The 20,213-nt window shown below is 39.0% G+C and overlaps 1 protein-coding gene across 2 annotated transcripts in view; it reads right to left on the bottom strand.

The window, feature by feature from the left end:
* Window positions 1-2,855: 2,855 nt before the first annotated feature.
* zgpat (zinc finger, CCCH-type with G patch domain) overlaps window positions 2,856-20,213 on the bottom strand; it is a 28,646-nt gene continuing 11,288 nt past the window's right edge. For both annotated transcript variants that reach the window (XM_057830399.1, XM_057830398.1), the window contains exons 5-7: window positions 19,886-20,005; window positions 6,368-6,776; window positions 2,856-3,262 (exon numbers count right to left, since the gene is read on the bottom strand). In XM_057830399.1, the coding sequence (XP_057686382.1) occupies window positions 3,124-3,262; window positions 6,368-6,776; window positions 19,886-20,005 (668 nt within the window). In that variant the 3' untranslated portion in view covers window positions 2,856-3,123. The remainder of the gene's footprint in view (window positions 3,263-6,367; window positions 6,777-19,885; window positions 20,006-20,213) is intronic.

Raw genomic sequence — 20,213 nt, 5'->3', positions numbered from 1 at the left:
TTTACACTTCACCTCTCCCAATCACTTATCTTTCTGACCCCATCCCACCCCCTTTCTCCTTTGTCATAAGGAGTGTTGTTAATCTTACTTTAAAAATGTAATTACAGTTACAAATTACTACTCCCAAAAAGTAATTGCGTTAGTAACTCAGGTACCTGAATGTAAAAGTTATTAGTTTCTTGACAAAGTAACTGGTGATAATTTTGATGCCCCCCCCCCCCCCCCCAAAAAAAAAATAACAACTAGTCACACAATCTGAAGTTTAAAGGGTTTTTGGGACAACAGGGGTATTGCGGATATTGCGATAACTAGATAATAATGACTAGATAATAACCTTATCTATGTGTGGAAGTCATTTAATGTTGTGAATCAATCGCTATAAGTTGTTAAAATTGCTCCCGTTATTGCATTAGTTACATAATAATAATAATAATAACTAGATACAGTAATAACCTTTGGTATGTGTGGAAGTCATTTAATGTTGTGAATCAATCGTTACAAGTTGTTAAAATTGCCCCCGTTATTGCATTAGTTCCCTTCCGTCGATTTTCGACATGTGTAAGTTGTTAAAATTGCCCCCGTTATTGCATTAGTTCCCTTCCGTCGATTTTCGACGTGTAAGTTTTAAAACTGTTTCATTATTAAAAGATAGATTTAAGTTGAGTTTTGCCGATTTAAGAGCATTTTAGATAAAAAGTGACTTAGGTTCGCTAGGAAGGTTCTCTACAACAGAGCCTTCATGAAAAGTCTACTGTTTTAAGATGGCGGCTGTTTACTAACGCATCTAGTTCTTTATTATATATGTTGCTTATGCCGACGTGTCTGTCATTTGCATCTAGTTCTGTATATATGTGATATCTACTGTAAGATAAGCTTGTTTTTATATGCCAAATATATTATGCCAGTTTGCTCTCCCACAGCTATTATACGCGCACTCCCAAGCTATTATGAAGATTACAGTTTTAGCCCATAATCATGTGCTTACCGGTGATTGCTCACATTCTGCTGATAAATAGGTACACACACATATGTTGATTCATCACACAACGTCTCAGTACTTTTCCACCAAGCTACAGTACTTTGAGTGCAAATGTGTGTTCAAAACAAAGATATCTTGCCTGCTCAGGAGTGTGATTGTTAATTCAATCAAGAAGAGTGTGATTGTTCAATCACTTGCCACGTTTACATGGAGACAAATATTCCAATTACAATCGGAATATTTGTTCAAACCGAATAAATGTGTTCCATATAAACACCTCATTCGGAATGAACAGGCCCAAACCGAATGGAATTTCATTCCGATTCACAGGGGTGGAATATTCCTTTTCCCAAACCGATTAGAAGTAAAATTATATCATGTAAACAGGGAAGCGGAATGGTGTCTGGTTGCGTTCTTTCTGCGCATGCTCCGTACTGACGTGGTGACGTCACTTGGTGACGTAAGTAACGTCACTTGCAACATGGCTTCCAAGCACACGCACAGCGCACCCACACAACTTTTTAAATGAACGGCGTGTCATTCTGAAGTTTTATTTCCACTCGAAAAGTTAAAACAGCAGCTGATCTGACGATCGATCTCCATGTTTTGCAACGTGACGCTTTGTTTTGATTAATCTGCGCATGTCAGACGGCAGTTGTCAAACGTCCTTTCGGAATAAAGGCAGACACATATAAACGCTGGATCGGAATAGATGAAGTGACATGTAAACAGCTGATGTGAAATTTCCATTCGGAATGATTTGAATCGGTATGAATAAAAGTGAGCATGTAAACGTGGCTAATGACTAGAATACAGCCACGTTGGATAACAGTGTTGTAACTGTATTCCGCTCATCAAAAAGCCCTCAATAAAAGTTAGCAGCGCGGGAGAGTTCAGAGAGAGACTTCGATGAGACATTGGTCGCGGAACATGTCTCCTGGCTCTCCCAACCTGCAGGTTGAAAAATGTCAACTCTCTGACTCTGTCTCACCATGCCCTGCCTTTTGTCAGCTTTCCTTGGGTAAATAACTATGTTAAAGAAAGAGTTTTAGACCCAACTTCTACCAAAGCATCATGTGGGCGTAGTTTGTAGGCTATCGGCTACAGTCAGGTATTGGAGCCATCTAGCATAGTAGCATCGCGTTTGTTATGGCGTCACACTCCCTTGCCTCCTCCCCATTTCTGCTCAGTTCTCTCATCTCCGTGAGTCCGTCTTTTTCCAGATTTTATCGCAGCAGTCAACCAACATCATAACGCATAATAATGCACGCCTTTTCCGCCTCAGTAACGGTAACGGCGTTGCCAAGATGAGAAAATTAATTCATTAGATTACTCACTACTGAAGAAAATAACGCCGTTAGTAACGCCGTTATATTCTAACGCCATTATTAACAACACTGGTCATAAGGACCCTCACATGGTTTCAACCGGAAAAACAATTAGCTAATGATAGCACCAACATATTCATAGTTAGTATAGGCTTTCGTATTTCTTTTTGTTGTTTGTGCTTCTTCTGTGTCTCTCTCCTATTCTCTTTGTTTCTGTCCCCCAATTACCCCTTCCTGTTCGCTGCTTCGTCCTCATAAACGAGGCACGTTGCTTGATCACAATGGGAATATGTCATGCTCCCATGTGATACATTAAAACTGTTCAGACCAATCGGACAATCAGCTTCCCATTCTCCGTGTCAAGCAGCTGAACAGGACAGGTTGAAAAAAAAAAGAGAAACAGGATTTTTGCAGAGGAACAACTAAAATGGCTTAGAAAATGACATTCGGGGCACTTTAAATGCAAATTGTTGTGCAAACCTGGTAAAATGAGAAATATTGTACAAAGGAAAAAAAAAAAAAAAGAGTCAAGTGCACCTTTAAAATTCCACTACAGTTCCTAATTTTAATTTAATTCACAACATCCGTGAGGAGGGATCGATTGGACTGAGAAAGAAAAACACAAGAAATTCTCCCAATTGTAATTTTAGTGGAGGAAAATAAAAAGCCATTACAAAAAAATGTAAATCCTTATATTTTCTGTACAGACCTATAAACATAAATCAAATTACTACTGCAGTAATCACTTTGATGTTTGCTATTTTACTGATTTGTTTCCAATCCAACTACTAAAAAAACGTCAATGTTGACGAGAACTTAGAATTCGGTCATCTTCTTGTGTGTATCTGCCTTGTTTTGTTCTCTCTGGATGGACAGCTCCTGGGCCTTCTGCTGGGCCAGCAGCCGACGAGCAGCCGACAGTTTCTGTTCCAGCTGCTTCACTCTGGACGCGTCCCTTTTTTTTATGACACAGACAACAAAAAGATTAGAAGGTGGGGTGAGACGCGCTGGTTTGCAGGCTGCACTCTCCCCAATGAGTTGGCCACAGACACCAAGTCTCACCTTGAATCCCTGCATCTCATTTACACGTTTACCACTGCCATGAATTCAAATGAATCAGCACTTCAAAACAAAAAAGTAGGATGAATTATATCGAAATGAAGGATGAGTATAATAACCAAACAATTGGTGGTTAATGTATCTTGAGCTAACTGAGGCTAGGTACTGTCAGCAATTGAGAAAAATCGTAGCCCGAAAACTAAGCTTGTCATTTTTTCTTTCTTCTAAACAGTGTTGTTTTCGTCAACAATGACGATAACGAAAATATTTCGTCTACGAAAATTTTTTTCACGATGATGACGTGATGATTCTTGTTTTTTACATGATGCACAACTGTAATTTTCTGTTTATTGTTCAATAATCTAATTGTAACATGTAATTGTAACATGTTTTGATGCATTATAAAATATTTATGTCTGAATTTTGAGGGGGGGCTTGGAACGGATTAGGGCATTTACATGGAAAAGGCGTGTCTACTTACAGAATTTTCAGGTTACAAAACTACTTCCAGAACCAATTAATTTTAGTAAGTAGGGGTACCACTGTATATCGATTCTTGGTGGGAGCATATTGATAACCTTTACGGCAACAAAGTATTGTGATATATCTTGTTTTTGATATTTTGTCACACCCCTGCTATAAGACATCAGAATAATGAAATTCTTTCCTCGGGATGGACAAGTCAGAGCTGTTGTCTGTCCCTTTAAAACAAATAAATAGTATCGTATTTTTCGGACTATAAGTCAGTTTTTTTTCATAGTTTGGCTTAGGGTGCGACGTATGTGTGAAATTATTAACTAGGGCTGTCAAAATTATCGTGTTACGGGCGGTAATTAATTTTTTAAAAAATCAACCACGTTAAACTATTTGACGCAATTAACGCACATGCCCCGCTCAAACAGATTACAATGACAGCACAGTGTCATGTCAACTTGTTACCAGAGATGTCCTGATCGATCGGCATCCCGATCGATCGGGTCCGATCACGTCATTTTCAAAGTATCAGAATCGGCAAAAAAATATCGGACATGCCTTTTTTTAATATATACATTTTTTTTTTTTTTTAATTAAATCGTTTTCTAATTGTATTTAACGTTACAGACATAATGTGTTACACTCTTCCAGAGTCTTTAGTTTAAGCTTAAGTTAGGGTTATCAAATTTATCGCGTTAACGGCGAGAGTTAATATTTTTTACATTTATTACGTTACAATATTTAACGCAATTAACGCATGCGCTGCACGACCCACTCACGCATTGTCGCGTTCAATCTCTAATGGCGCCGTTTTACCCATACAGTATATAGAGCTAAAAGGCAGCGTAAAATGAGTAGAGTGAATTTTGGCAGCCTTTGGAGCCTATTTTTTAATGGCTAAAGCCTTACAATCCCTCTCCCAACGATTAGAATAATTGTGGGAAGCAATGTGGGGAAGAAAGATAGTAGTTGATATTTCTCTTAACACACTATGTTATTTCCCAACTCAGAGAAGATATATCAATTGGTACCACAACGCAGTCATGGTTGCACTTCCCATCATGCATTTGGGCAGAAGTTAAATGGCTACAGTATCATTTACTGAAAGCTCAACAAATACACTAGATGGCAATATTTAGTCACAATATACAAAGTCACATTTATCCTTTAAGAATTACAAGTCTTTCTATCCGTGGATCCCTCTCACAGAAATAAAGTTAATAATGTAAATGCCATCTTGAGGATTTATTGTCATGATAAACAAATACAGTACTTATGTACTGTATGTTGAATGTATATATTTGTCCGAGTTTTATTCATTTTTTTTCTTAATGCATTGCCAAAATGTATATGATCGGGAAAAATTATCGGGAATGATTGGAATTGAATCGGGAGCAAAAAAAAAAGCAATCGGATCGGGAAATATCGGGATCAGCAGATACTCAAACTAAAACGATCGGGATCAGATCGGGAGCAAAAAAAACATGTTCTGAACAACCCTACTTGTTACATGTTTTTTTTTGTGTGTTTTGTCGCCCTCTGCTGGGGGTTGGGTGTGACTGATATTATGGGTTTAAGCACCATGAGCATTGTGTAATTATTGACATCAACAATGGCGAGCTACTAGTTTATTTTTTGATTGAAAACTTTACAAATTTTGTTAAAACGAAAACATTAAGAGGGGTTTTAATATAAAATTTCTATAACTTGTACTAACATTTATCTTTTAAGAACTACAAGTCTTTCTATCCATGGATTGCTTTAACAGAATGTTAATGTTAATGCCATCTTGTGGATTTATTGTTATAATAAACAAATATAGTACTTATGTACAGTATGTTGAATGTATATATCCGTCTTGTGTCTTATCTTTCCATTCCAACAATAATTTACAGAAAAATATGGCATATTTTATAGATGGTTTGAATTGCGATTAATTACGATTAATTAATTTTTAAGCTGTGATTAACTCGATTAAAAATTTTAAACGTTTGACAGCCCTATTATTAACCCATTAATATATCATTTCACATGTTATTTTGGTGTTTTGGAGTGACACTGATGGTTTGGTAAACTTGTTAGCATGGTATTTGTGCTATAGTTATCGGAATAACTCTTAATAGGTATGTTACGTTAACATACCGGCCACATTCGCATTTCAATGTTCATGCATCATGTACTGTACATACTGTACACTTATTCAGCATGTTGTTCTCTATTGCATTTTTATGTTATATTCCCTTTCAAGATGATATATCCGTTCTATGTGTTGAATTTTATCAATTAAATTTCCTCCCAAAATGCGACTTATACTCCGGTGCGGCTTATATACAGTGGGGAGAACAAGTATTTGATACACTGCCAATGGGAAAACCCATTGGCAGTGTATCATATACTTGTTCTCCCCACTGTATGTTTTTTTCCTCTTCGTTGGGCATTTTATGGCTGGTGAGACTTATACTCAGGTCCGATTTAATAGTCCGAAAAGTACAGTAGGTCATTTCTGAGGGTATGGTACAGTACTGACCTGCCCGTCTGCCTGCTGAGCGTTTGGGTTAGGTTCTGGATCTCCCTCTCAGTCTGCGACACCCTCTCAGCAGCCTGGAACAATCTCACATTCAGACTTCTCTTGGCACTCTTGCCCCCCTTGTAGGCCTCTACCCCGGTGAGTGCGGGCGAACCCGCCGCCGCCTCTTCGGCGGTATTGCGCTGCTTGGCGCCGAGTTTGTTGTTAAGAAAGTCAAAAACGGTGCGGCGCTCCCCGTTGGCTTCTCTTGGCTTTCGTCGGCGCTTTGGCCGACTGGTTTTTACATCATCATTTGGCTTGCCGTGAGCGCGTCTCAAGGTTAACTCGGCACATTGGTCCAGTGATTTGCCTTTGGGTACGAGCACTGCCATGACTGGCTCGACTCGGCCCTCCTGCGTTTTACCTAAACCTAAGGAAACAAAAGGGACAAACTTGCTCAGGAAGCTTGGTTTACGGTCTCGATCTGTATTCATGTCTACTTCGATACATCGTAATGCTCCACACATAAATCATGGTGCCATTTAGAGTGAGGTAGATGATAAAGCAGGGGATTTTTTTTAGGTGTGGTTCCATTGTGATTGATATGTTGCAACCACAGCGACGTGGTAATGCATATCAATGCAACTGGGAACAGAGAAATAACCAAAGCCGTTTCTCGTCTTAGAACTTCTGACCCTGTCATGTTGTGTTTTTAGTTTCAAATTGATAGCTCAGCCTGTCTGGAAACATCAAGGTGGAAACATCCTGGACAAGAAGCGGGTTGTAATTCACATCAGGCACTAATCAGATACATGGCCTCTTTTTCTTTTGTCTTAGTAACGTTACCTTGCAATTCAGATCAGTTGATCAGGAAATGAGAACCTAATTGGAGTAATGCCTCATGTCACAACTTTGACCTTCAGTGAATTGCGATGGCAGCTTGTGGTTTTTTTAGATAAATGTGACATAGCTTTAGGCTTCCGTCATAAATCAACAGGCACTTGTATTAACTTAACTAGCAAGCTGGATATAATTGTCAATCTATGGCACAAATTGGCTAAAAATTGAATCAAAAGATGAAAATTTGCAGGCATGAAAATGGGTCAGGGGTTAAAAAGGTGAGAAGGCTGTGGAGGAAATATGTTCCGGTACACTGCACAACTAGGACTTTCCCAAACGACTCACTTTCTCCCGATTAATCAGCCGACAATTTTTATGATTAGTCGACTAATCTAATATCTTTTTTCCATTTATACTAATTTAGCAATGGCATTTTTCATGACGCTTATTAATTCACAAAATTTTTTGGAACACTTAAATTCTGTACAAAGTACAAAATAACACCTAAATAACAACAATAAATCACAAACAATGAGGTCAAATTCTGATAGCATTAACTAGCGCAAAAGACTAGAATGTAAACAAATTCAAACACTGAGTTCACCTTTCCAACATAATTCAAAACAATTCTTAAAAAAATATCTAGCATTAATATTATAGTATACTACCATATATAATAGTATTATAATCATTGCCAATCAGATTTTTCATCAAGGGTGTCATTTTAAAGCTATTAGTGTAGAATCTGAATTCTGAAGTTTGTGGGATTAACTCCAAAAATCCTTATTTATATTACGAACATGACGTGCTTTTATTTTAAAATGTTTACCAGAAGTACGTTTGCTAAACCGCAAACAATAAGCTTTACACTCTGCAAAAAAAAGCTCTTTTTGCCATTGCATGTGGTGTTATCAATTTTTTTCATTTGCAAATGCTGTTAACCAACGATTTTTCATGTTTGAAGTGTCACCTTTTAACCGCAAGTTTCCGTTTTGGAGAAGACTGCCAATTTTTTTAAAAGTAGGTTGTCTTCTTTCCCCATTAGCCTCAACGTAACAATGCCAACATTTACAGTGTTTAATATAGATGTGTTTCCTTGTTTTGTATGTCTGAACTTGATTTCTTCGGTGCGTTGATGACCAATAAACATCTGTCAAAGGAACGGGAGTCTCATATGCCATCAACACGCACGTGTACACTAGCAGTGCAACGGTTTGCGGTTCAAAGCCGAACCGTACGGTTCGCCCTGTACGGTTCAATACGCCTTTATGAACCGCGCCTTTTCGGTTTTGCAATTAACTAATTCACTCCCAGCCATTTTCACCCATTTCAAGGCCCTTCGCTCCTGGCCGTTTTATTGCATTTTGACTGATTTTGCAAGGCCCACAGAAAATTCTGTTCTATTGCTATATACACTTGGAACCCACCAAAAGAAAGATTAGACTCTCCTCTTTCAGCAGAAAAAAAAGTAAGTTCGTATCTTATTCCATTCTTTAGAAATCAGCATTAGAAAATAGCTTAGTTTGAGCAATTTTCCAATTTCTGATGAAAAAAACAAAGAAAATTAGCTTTTTGTAAATGCATATGTTTCAAACATATCTTTGACTTTAACAAAGCTATTTTTTTGCATTAGTTACATTCCAAACATCTGAATAATGTTTTCCTTTTACAAAATAACATGAACAACCAGACAAATAGAGCTTTAGATAGCAAAGTAACAATTTATTCACACACGACTACTGAGAGATGACGGTTTGTTGCCGAGATGACACCGTTGTCGCCACGTCAGCTGAGTAAACTTTTCCCTCATCGTTGTCCGTCTCACAAAGATGGATTATTTTTGCATCTCTGCGGGGTCTGCTTGGCGAGCCGCTCCACAGGGGGGTTTCACTTGTTTTGCACGGTCTTCCAGCGCCTAGCATCCCAGGCGTCCTCTCGTTGTTTTGTTCGGTCGGAGCGCCGCCTGGCTTCATGCCCATTTCAAGGCCCTTCGCTCCTGGCCGTTTTATTGCATTTTGACTGATTTTGCAAGGCCCACAGAAAATTCTGTTCTATTGCTATATACACTTGGAACCCACCAAAAGAAAGATTAGACTCTCCTCTTTCAGCAGAAAAAAAAGTAAGTTCGTATCTTATTCCATTCTTTAGAAATCAGCATTAGAAAACAGCTTAGTTTGAGCAATTTTCCAATTTCTGATGAAAAAAACAAAGAAAATTAGCTTTTTGTAAATGCATATGTTTCAAACATATCTTTGACTTTAACAAAGCTATTTTTTGCATTAGTTACATTCCAAACATCTGAATAATGTTTTCCTTTTACAAAATAACATGAACAACCAGACAAATAGAGCTTTAGATAGCAAAGTAACAATTTATTCACACACGACTACTGAGAGATGACGGTTTGTTGCCGAGATGACACCGTTGTCGCCACGTCAGCTGAGTAAACTTTTCCCTCATCGTTGTCCGTCTCACAAAGATGGATTATTTTTGCATCTCTGCGGGGTCTGCTTGGCGAGCCGCTCCACAGGGGGGTTTCACTTGTTTTGCACGGTCTTCCAGCGCCTAGCATCCCAGGCGTCCTCTCGTTGTTTTGTTCGGTCGGAGCGCCGCCTGGCTTCATGCCGCCAGCGCTCTGACCATGCTGCCCGGCCGTTCACTGCTGTTGAATCGGGTTGCCTCGTCTTACAAAATGCGCTACTGCCCTCCAGTGGCCAGTTTTATTGCTTTAAAATGGGTTTTGAGCGTTGTTCTTTGTTTCTCAGATACAGCGGAAGCTATATATGCTTCTTATAAAAAAAAAAAAAAAACGCAAAAGGCGTATAAATACGTTTTTGGGACAGTGGAGCATTTAAAAATAGAACGTATTTATACGTTTCTGGGAGCAAATGAGTTAATGTATTCCGAACGCTTATGGAATGAATCGATCGAGCTCTGTGTGCCTGCGTGTGACGTGAAGCACCGCTGTGGAGAAATTCCCACCCCACAAGTAAATGTCGGATCGCTGTCAAGCACCTGTGTAATAATACATGAGTATTGTCCTCTTTCGCTTACGAAAGAAGTGAAAGTGAAACAAGAAAGAAAACAAATAGCTATGGCAAGCGGAGGAGTGGAGAGACCGAATTTTGAGGAAGCACCGACTTCTTTCAAATCTGCGGTGTGGCAACATTTTAGTTTCCCCGAAGACTACAATGCGGAGGGGGAGAAAATATTGAAAAAAAAAAATGCAATCATTGCTCAGCGCTTGTTCCCCATGCTAATGGCAACACTTTTATAAGATGACTCCGGCACCTCAGCCGGCATCACCCACAAATATCACTTTCTCAGGGCAGGACAACCCCGAGGATGACACCAGTGAAAACACACAGCGGGCTTCGTTAATTTATTTGCAACGCTTGACCCGCGTTACATCATTCCCTCACGGACATATTTCTCCAGCAACGTAATCCCCGACATTTATGAAATAGCACGCAAAGCCATCGAAGATGATTTCGCTAAAGCACATAGTTTCGCCCTGACCACTGTTAGTTGGACAGAGTGCTACTACCTAACTGTGACGGTCCACTATAATTCATACCTGTCAAGTTGTACGGTCTCGTCGTAATTTGTACAAGTGAGCACTGATTTTTAAATGTGTACGCCGTACGTTACGTTCAAAATCTGCACGGTTTTCGTGCATTACGTTTTTTTTTTTTTTTTTCATCATCTGTTCGGATTTGGTCACCGTTTCTGCAACGAGACAATGTCCGTTAGTACGTTGGTTGAATGATGCGACAAAAGTCAGACACGGAGAGGGAAGAGTGTTTGTTGAGACGCTGTAGCAAACGTGATGCTAGGCTTGGTGGGTCCAATATTTCCTGACTGTAGCCGACAGCATACAATCTACGCCTAGATATCTCATGCATATAGAACTACATGTTAATGACAGACTCGGTTGCGTTAGTAAACAGCCGCCATTTTCGAGCAGTAAACTTCTCAGAAAGGCTCTGTTGTAGTAAACCTTCCGAGCGAATCTAAGCAATTTTTTATCTAAAATATTCCTTAAAAATCTTGACTTGAGTCTATCTTTAAAGGATGAAGCAGTTTTAAAATTTTCACATGTCGAAAGTAGACAGAAGGGAACTAATGCAAAAACGGAAGCAATTTTATCAACTTTAACGGTTGATTCACAACATTAAATGACCTCCAAACATAGCAAAGGTTACTATGTTTTGTTTTGTTTTTTTTTAATGAAAAAAAAAAAAAACACGAAAGGTATCACTAAGCAAAACAAAGGCAGTTTTTAAAAATTGAAAAAAAAAAAAAAAAAAAGCAAAACGCAAACCGAACCGAAACAGTGATTCCAAAACCGAGGTTCAAACCGAACCGTGGGCTAACTGAACCATTGCACCCATAGTGTACACGCACGTACGGATGTATACACGCATGCATGCGACGATAAAACACAGCCGTGAAAATTATCGCCCTCATTTTTATTTATCGTATTATAAATGGACTCATTGCATATCGCAACAGGCTTAGCAAAATCAATAAAAAGTGTCGTTAGTTAGTTAGTTAGATGGATTTACAATCTGCCAGCTTGTAATTGTCTCCTGTAGTCTTACAAAATTACATTTGGGTGACGGTGCTTTAGGTGTTCAATCACGGCCGACGTGCAGCCAAGCTTGGCATTGAAAAGACAGGACACAACATTGACTTATTTCAACGAAACAAAGGAGGGTACAATGTTTTGGCCACTCTGGTGCGCTTTTTTGGCTTTGTGCCGCTTTCCCCGCTTTCATACCAAGCGTCTGTCAAATAAAGAAATTACAAAAATTCTGATTCAATTTAGCTCCAAAGCACAAAGCTGAAAATCCATTTTAAAGCAATAAAACTGGCCACTGGAGGGCAGTAGTACATTTGGTAAGACCCGCAACCCGATACAACGGCAACGAACGGCCGGGCCGCACGGCCGGGGCGCCGGCGGAAGACGACCGAATGGCGTCCAGGATGCCAGGCGGCGGACGACCGAGCAGAACAACCTAGAGGACGCCCGGGATGCCAGGTGCTGGACAACCGAGTAGAATGACCAGGATTACAAGTGCAGCGGACGATTCCGTTGACTCCGTGCTGCTCGCCGAGCAGACCCCGCAGAGACTCAAAAAATTCATCTTTTTGAAACAGACGGCGATGAGGGAAAAGTTTAACCCGCTGTTGCGGCCACAATAGCGTCATCTTTCAGTTAGTTATGTGTAAATAAATTGTTACTTTTCTATCAAAAGCTCTATTTGTCTTGCTGTTTATCTTATTTTATAAAAGGAAAACATTATTCAGATGTTTTGGATATAACTAAAGCAAAAAATATCTGTGTTGAAGTAAAAGTTATGTTTGAAATGTAAGCTTTCACAAAAAGCTTAAATTCTCCGTTTTTTCATTAGAAATTGGAAAATTGCTCAAACTAAGCTATTTTCTAATGCTGATTTCTAAACAATGGAAAAAGATATGAACTCACTTTATCTTCCTGCTGAAAGAAGAGAGACTAATCTTTCTTTTGGTGGGTTCCATGTTTATATAGCAATAGACCCGAATTTTCTGTGGGCTTTGCAAAATCAGTCAAAATCCAGTAAAACATCTAGGAGCGAAGGGGGTTGCACCGGTGAAAATGGGTGGGAGTAAATTAGTTAAGTGACTAGCGCTATCTAGTGTTAAATCTGAGAAGTGCAACAGAATTTAGGCTGAATTCAAATTCATATTCATTCAATTATATTTTTATAATTTGCAATGCAAACTGGGCAGCGGGCCACAATTCCCCAAGGACCGTATTTTGCACTTGCCTAGTTTAACCAATGGGGTTTTGCTGAAACAGGCAGCACCTGACTGCAATCAACTGATTACACTTGTAAGACACCAGACTGGTGAAAAGATGTTCTCTTGATCGGTTGGAATGAAAACCTGCACCTACTGCAGCCCTTTGTGGTATAGTTTAAACACCCCTGATATATATGTTCCAAAGTCAAAATGTCTCAGTTAAAAAACTGCGCTGGCATTGATGGAAGTAGTAATTTAATATTCTAAGTTCTCATAAATAGAAGTTAATCATTGTTATTTGTATTTCAAGACGTGGTGTAATCCTTTCGACTCCATGTTGGCAGGTACATTAATTGGTTGGTCTTCTTTAGTGAAGTGGTAAAATAATGCACTGTACAGTGGACCCTGAAGTAGAAATCTGGGTTGTATGCATCAGTGAGTCAGCATGTGAGGAAGCAAGAGGCTCTAACAAAAACTTCCAAATTGAATTCAGCATCCTCAGTCTGACTGGGACATGACCAAATGTCATTTTCTGTGGATTAAAAAAATGTGACATTCAGCCATTCTGCCGCCCTAGTGTCATTTTGTGTGAGTAAACCACAGCAATCATTTCCAATGTGACCTGAAATACAGTCCCTGACAAAAGTCCTGTCGCTTATCCATTTTGTAGAAACAATTGCTAATAACCTGACTTTTAATTATTCAATTGGTTTCAGAAATGGCTCATATAAAAGCTAAGACCCTTAGAAAATTGCTCAAACTAAGCTATTTTCTAATGCTGAACTTACTTTTTTTCTGCTGAAAGAAGAGAGTCTAATCTTTCTTTTGGTGGGTTCCATGTTTATATAGCAATAGAACAGAATTTTCTGTGGGCGTTGCAAAATCAGTCAAAATCCAGTAAAACGGCCGGGAATGAAGGGCCTTGCTCTGGTGAAACTGGCTGGGAGTGAATGAGTTAACTGGCTGCAAGTGTGATTTGGTTATTGCCATCATCTGTTATGTGCCCCAGGTAAGTAACAGGTGATGTTAATTACACAAATTAGAGAAGCATCACATGATTTTTCAAAGGGTGCCAATACTTTTGTCCGGCCAATTTTTGGAGTTTTGTGTAAAATGATAAAGATTTAATTTTTCCCCCCATTTTCTTTTGTGTTTTTTCATTGCAAGCAAAATAAATGAAGATATTACTACCAAAGCATTTGTAATTGCAATCATTTTCTGGGAGAAATTGAGCATTATCTGACAGAATTGCAGGGGTGCCAATACTTTTGGCCAGCAGTGTAACTAGAGGGAGGCGAGGTAGCGAGCGACGGGCAGATGGATTGAGCGAGCGGCTTTGTGAAACATGCGGAATGAATCGAAAACCAAATTTAGCCCAAGCAATTGCGTTATTTCATCAATTTCGAGAAAGAGGATGGTCCAGATTTGTCATTGTTTTCTTCGGATGAGTCGGCGAGCATACAATTTATTGATGAAGTCATCAGGAACAGGGGTGGCGTGGCTCAGTGGTAGAGTAGTTGTCCCCCAACCCAGAGGTTGTGGGTTCAAGTCTCCGCCCTGATGAACTCGTCTAAGTGTCCTTGAGCAAGACACTGAACCCCACATTGCTCCTGGTGCTGCAACACCAGTAGGTGAATGGCGAGATAGTGTAAAGCGCTTTGAGTGCCTTGAAAAGGTGGAAAAGCGCTATATAAGTATAACACCATTTACCATCAGGAACATCAAAGAAAGCAGTCTTGCATGCCTCCCAGAATTCAACAACATTCTTGGCTTTCGTCTTCTATGCTTCCTTTTTCATCCTACCCCAGACATGCTCAATTATGTTCATGTCTGGTGACTGAGCTGGCCAGTCCTAGAGGATCTTGATCTTCTTTGCCTTGAGTAACTTTGAGGTAGAGATTGAAGTATGCAATGGAGCACCATCCTGCTGCAGAATTTGTCCCTTTTTATGGTTAGGAATGTAAGAGGCAGCTAAGATTTGTTGATATTTCAGACTATTTTTGTTGCCTTCCACCCTGCTGATCTCTCATGGTGCAGACATTACAAAACCGTGTGGGATTTGCCAAGGCCCACAGCCTGTCAAAAGGATGGACGCTGGAAAACTGGCAAAAGGTGGATTTTTCAGATTAATTACACCACAGTCGCCGCAAATATTGCAGGAGACCTACTGGAGCCTGCATGGATCCGAGATTCACCCAAAAAACAGTGAAGTTTGATGGTGGCAAAATCATGGTCTGGAGTTACATCCAGTATGGGAAGTCATACAAAATATTACATTTGGATCTCACAGCATCACTACTTAATTCGCCTATGTTATGTAATATATTTTTGTATTTGAAGTACATTTTTTGTTCAATTTTCACACTACTTTCTGTAGGCAACAAAACTTGTCTTGCCAATATTTGACCTTTTATGTCTTTATTATATAATAAATCTTTTTTTCAGTGAAACAAATATATTTTTGTATATTCAACATCATTTGGGAGGGTCTTTGCTTTCATATGAGCCATTTCTGAAACCAACTAAATCATTATAAGTCAGGTTATTAGCAATCGTTTCTACAAAATGGATAAGCGACAAGACTTTGGTCAGGGACTGTATAGATGATTTATACTGCTAAACATTTGTGTCTAGCAAACACAGTGCAGTACAGGTACATTACATCCTTTGAAGTAGGGGTGGGAACCTCTTGCTACTAGGCCTGAACGATATTGGAAAAAACTATTGTTGCGATTTTTTTTAGGTTTGCAATATATTGCGATATTATATTGCGATATTAAAAAAAAAAAAGATCTATCTTTTTTAAAGAAATTTTCACTAAATGACTTGAATAGCTGTTTGGAAATACTTTACATAACACACCGTGACCACAGTGTATTCATATAATACCGTTTAATTTGTGAATGATGAAGATTTCTGTATGAAGGTATCCAGGAAGTCATGTCTGCACAAAATAGATCATTTATTGAATACAATATTTTACACTTCAACAGCAGCAAATAAATTAAATGATAAATAAAAGAGCAGGTGCATTAGTCCCCTAAGTTTTTGACAAAATATAACAATAAATAAAAACTTCTGTAAAATAACAACAAAGTTGTCAACATATTTGAACAAAAATATTAAATATGACAAATAAAAAAGTTGTTCACAAACTATAACAATAAATAAAAACCTCAGTAAAACAACAAAGTTGTCAACATATTTGAACAAAAATATTAAATATGACAAAAGAGTTCACAAACTATAACAATACATAAAAACCTCAGTTAAACAACAAAGTTGTCAACATATTTGAACTTAAATATTAAATCTGACTAATAAAAGTGCAAGTGCATTAGTCCCCTGAGTTGTTTACACAAAATATAACAATATAAAACTGCAAAACGGCAACAAAGTTGTAAAAATATTTCAACAAAAATATTAAGTATCAAAACTTTATGTGCAGCTGTACTATATATAGTTATTTGAAAAATACGGTTTACAATAAATTTAAATATAAAAGAAACAAACTCAATTGAACTTGTAAATAATTGAACTGAATAACTGCAAATAACTGATGAATAACAGAACCTGAATAAAAAGAAGAAAAGACATTCCTTCAGCTGTGTTATGTATTTGTCTGCATATCGTCCACCTTCCTTGCTCAGCAATTCTCAACTGGGTCTCATAGGTTTTTGGCCAAGACTATTAGTTTATCCACTATAGCAGGCTTGAGACAAGAACGTTGGCACTTAACAATGTTCCCACCTGTGCTAAAAAGCCTCTGATGGGGAGCTCGTAGCAGGAATGCATAGATACCTGCGTTTTAAATGGTCCCACGTTTGACAGATTACTTCTTGTTGAGGCAACCATGGCGAGGCACTGTCGACAGGGCTGTTTTTTGTCCCTTATAGTCTTGTTCTTGCCAAAATACTTCCAAAACTCCTTTTGGATACAGTCTTCCTTGCTCCTCCAACGTGTTGATTGCTTGCTTTCACTTTGAGAACGGGCCCTCCTCCCTCCGCTCTGCTGTTCGGCCCCTCCTCCCTCCACTCCGCTGTTGCAGGGGGAGGGGGAGGAGCCGATGACTTGCTGGAGAGAAAGAGAAGCTGTGCGCTTTTTTTCCCCTCTCCTTCCTCAAAACAAACGTTTGTGGATTTAAAAAAATGAAATGAAAAAACTATCGCACGTCCTTGCGATGGGACTATTGCACATGCGCACATCGCGATGGCGATGTTTAAACGATATATCGTTCAGGCCTACTTGCTACCCCACAATACGATACGATTTCCAATATGAAGCTCACGATAACGATGATCTCACGATATAGCAATACAACGATTATCAATATATTGGTCAGGAAATCATACTACAAAAAAACTAATAAACAGAAAAAACAAGCTATATTCATCCTTCTGCTGTAAGTTTATGTCCAGTCCATTTGAACTGGGAGGGGGGCAGCAAATTAACCCCTCCCACTTCTATAGACATCAGTGGCAGCCAATTAATGCCAGGCAAGGAGGTGATTTTGGGCCATTTTAGGTCATTACCTGTTGATTTTCAGTCACTTCCTGTTGATTTGGGGAAGTGATGCACGATAATGCATTTTTCAGCCGATACCGATAACCGATAATTTCCTCCTCGTTCCAACCGATAACCGATAATGTCAAGCCGATAATTTTATTAAAGATTTATGTAAAATTTTAAAGTATACACAAGAGAAAATATTGCTGTGCAAAAATAATATTGCTCTTTTTTTTTCAACATCAAATGTGAACAAGTAGTAGTAGTAGTAGTAAATTCCAACATCTAAATAAAGACAGATTGTCTGACATTGTGTAATGGTAAACTTTTGGCAACAATTACTTACAGAGTAAATACATAAGTTGCACAAAAATGGCTTTAAAAGTATGCCATTCCTAAAGTATAACATTACTACACAGCAAAAACACAGCTCCTTAAGACTAGTTAAAGTCCCTTGTTTTCAGTGTAAATCTATTGGAAATAAGTTAAATTAACTGACAGCACTTCAAGTATATTTCACTCAGATTTCTTGAAGAAAAATGGCCAGCTGAAAATAAGATTAACAGCCTTATTTTAAGCAATAAATTATTATACATAATCCTAAAAAAAAAAAAAAAAAAAAAAAAAAAAAAAAAAAAAACTTGTCAGAAATGTTCTTTATTCAAGAATATGTATGGTTCAAAACATTATTTGAAAGCAATTTTTTCTTGATTTAGGTGAAAAATGACCTTATTTTTTTTAGATGTTTGGGCTTAATAAGAACAAATTGCAATATTTAGTTCAAGTAAGTGGAATAATCTGGCGCATTCAACTAGTCTTCAACACTCAAACAAGATGGGGAAAATTATTTGACTAGATTTAAGAAGAATGATCTGATTAAGACGTCATAAATTTAAAGCGTACTGAATGCATTACTGACTGGATGACTTCTTTGTGTCGTTTGGTGCATGTTACAATTATCAACTAACCACTGTGCCGTCATGATAAACATGGTTTGTTGACATCACCTGTGTAAATGTCCGTGGTAAAACTGATGTGATCGACATGTCTTTCACGAAGAATCGTGGTCGTATAAACTGCATTATTTTTTCATCCAGGGGTTTGGCTATCGGGTCATTTCGGGAATTTCCTCCCGCCTGTGCCCTTCAGTCCAGTCCGCCTGGCTGCCAAATTAGCACCCGCGCCAGGCCTCTGTCTTGAACCGGAGTGGCGGCGGCAGCAAAGTTCGTACCGTACATCCGCCCGCCCCGGCCGGCTCGCTGCGGCGCATGGCTCTGCTCTCATGCTCTACCCGCCTAGGGCGAGGCGGCGGCCTGCCGGATCGGCGGGCTCCGTCGGAAGACAGCTACTTGTCAACTATCGATCTCGTGAGGTGTTTAGCCATAGATGGGAGTTTGCCACTCGCTTTGGGCTGCATTCCCAAACACCCCGACTCCGGGAGGACCGCAGCGTCTCTGTATCGTCACAAGCCCCGTAGCTTCCTTTATAGTTTATTTGTTAACAATAGCTTTAGCATTCGTGCTAACAGCAGCATATTTGTTCCAAAAATCATTGTGATGCAGTTTTAAATGGCTGCTGGGTTAGTGCTAGTGGTGTTCAATGAGAACGCTTTCTTTAGGCCTTGAGGAACTGTTTTGTAGATGGCGAGAGCGTCGTTTATTTCATTTCACACACGGGAAAAGCAACGCACGCTAGTGAGAGCGCCTCAACACTGATGTGTAACACCGCCTCCTCTATGACGCCGTACTCCTAAACCCCTCCTCCCACAGGGGCTTCAGAGAGGGGAGGGGTTGAGCAGGGGGCAGTGAAGAAGTGGAGAAAACTGCTTGGTTGCGCACATTTGGAGGCTAAATCAAGTATATAATTATCGGATTGCATTATCGGTTGATTTTTTTATTATCTGTATTATCTGTGTGACGTCATAATTGCCATTATCGGCCGATAATTATCGGCAGCCGATATTATCGTGTATCTTTAATTTGGGGGCATTTTATGGGCACTTCCTGTTGATTTTGGGTTACAGAACAGGAAGTGAGCCGGGAATCCCACTGAATAGGCAGTGACTCAAACTCAAACAGCAGTTATCTGTAAATGCCCTAAAATGAACAGAAAGTGACCTGTAAATGCCCTGAAAATCGGAAAAAGTGACTGTCAATGGCTGCCATTGAGATAACTGAAACACTATTATGTAGTAAGATTTTGGTAGCAACTTGCTGTTTCCTTCATTTTTTTTTTTTTTTTTTTTTTTTTAAAAACATTGATACCTTTTCAAAGCAATATCTCGATTCTTGGCATGAGCGTATCGATAACCTTTTGGGATGCAAAGTATCACGATATATCACCATTTCGATATATTGTCACACCCCTACTTTGAAGTGATGGTAGTTTCGGTATGTTTTCACCAACCTTTGCCATATTCATAGCCCATCTTCAGCATTAGCTTAGATCCGATGCCCCTGGTGTGGACCTCCCAGCCTCCAAATGAAGAAGTAGTATTTGCAGTCGATTCGCCAGCGGGCTCCAAAACTTTAGGGATGTTTCAATCAAACACAAAAGTGAAATAAGAGAAGAAAACAAACATAATTTGAAAATAATAAAAAGCAGTGATTATGTTACTTAAATCAGAATACAAATATTTCTTGCTTCTTTGGCTGCCATTGACGGCAAGACACCTCCAGTCTATTTGAACTGGATTGGACATTTACAGCCATCAATGGCAAACATCGATTTTACA

Source organism: Corythoichthys intestinalis, chromosome 2, assembly GCF_030265065.1.
Source record: "Corythoichthys intestinalis isolate RoL2023-P3 chromosome 2, ASM3026506v1, whole genome shotgun sequence".
NCBI classification, from domain to species: Eukaryota; Metazoa; Chordata; class Actinopteri; order Syngnathiformes; family Syngnathidae; genus Corythoichthys; species Corythoichthys intestinalis.
The sequence above is the reverse complement of the archived record's forward strand: the minus strand, read 5'-3'. Positions and strand labels throughout refer to the sequence as shown.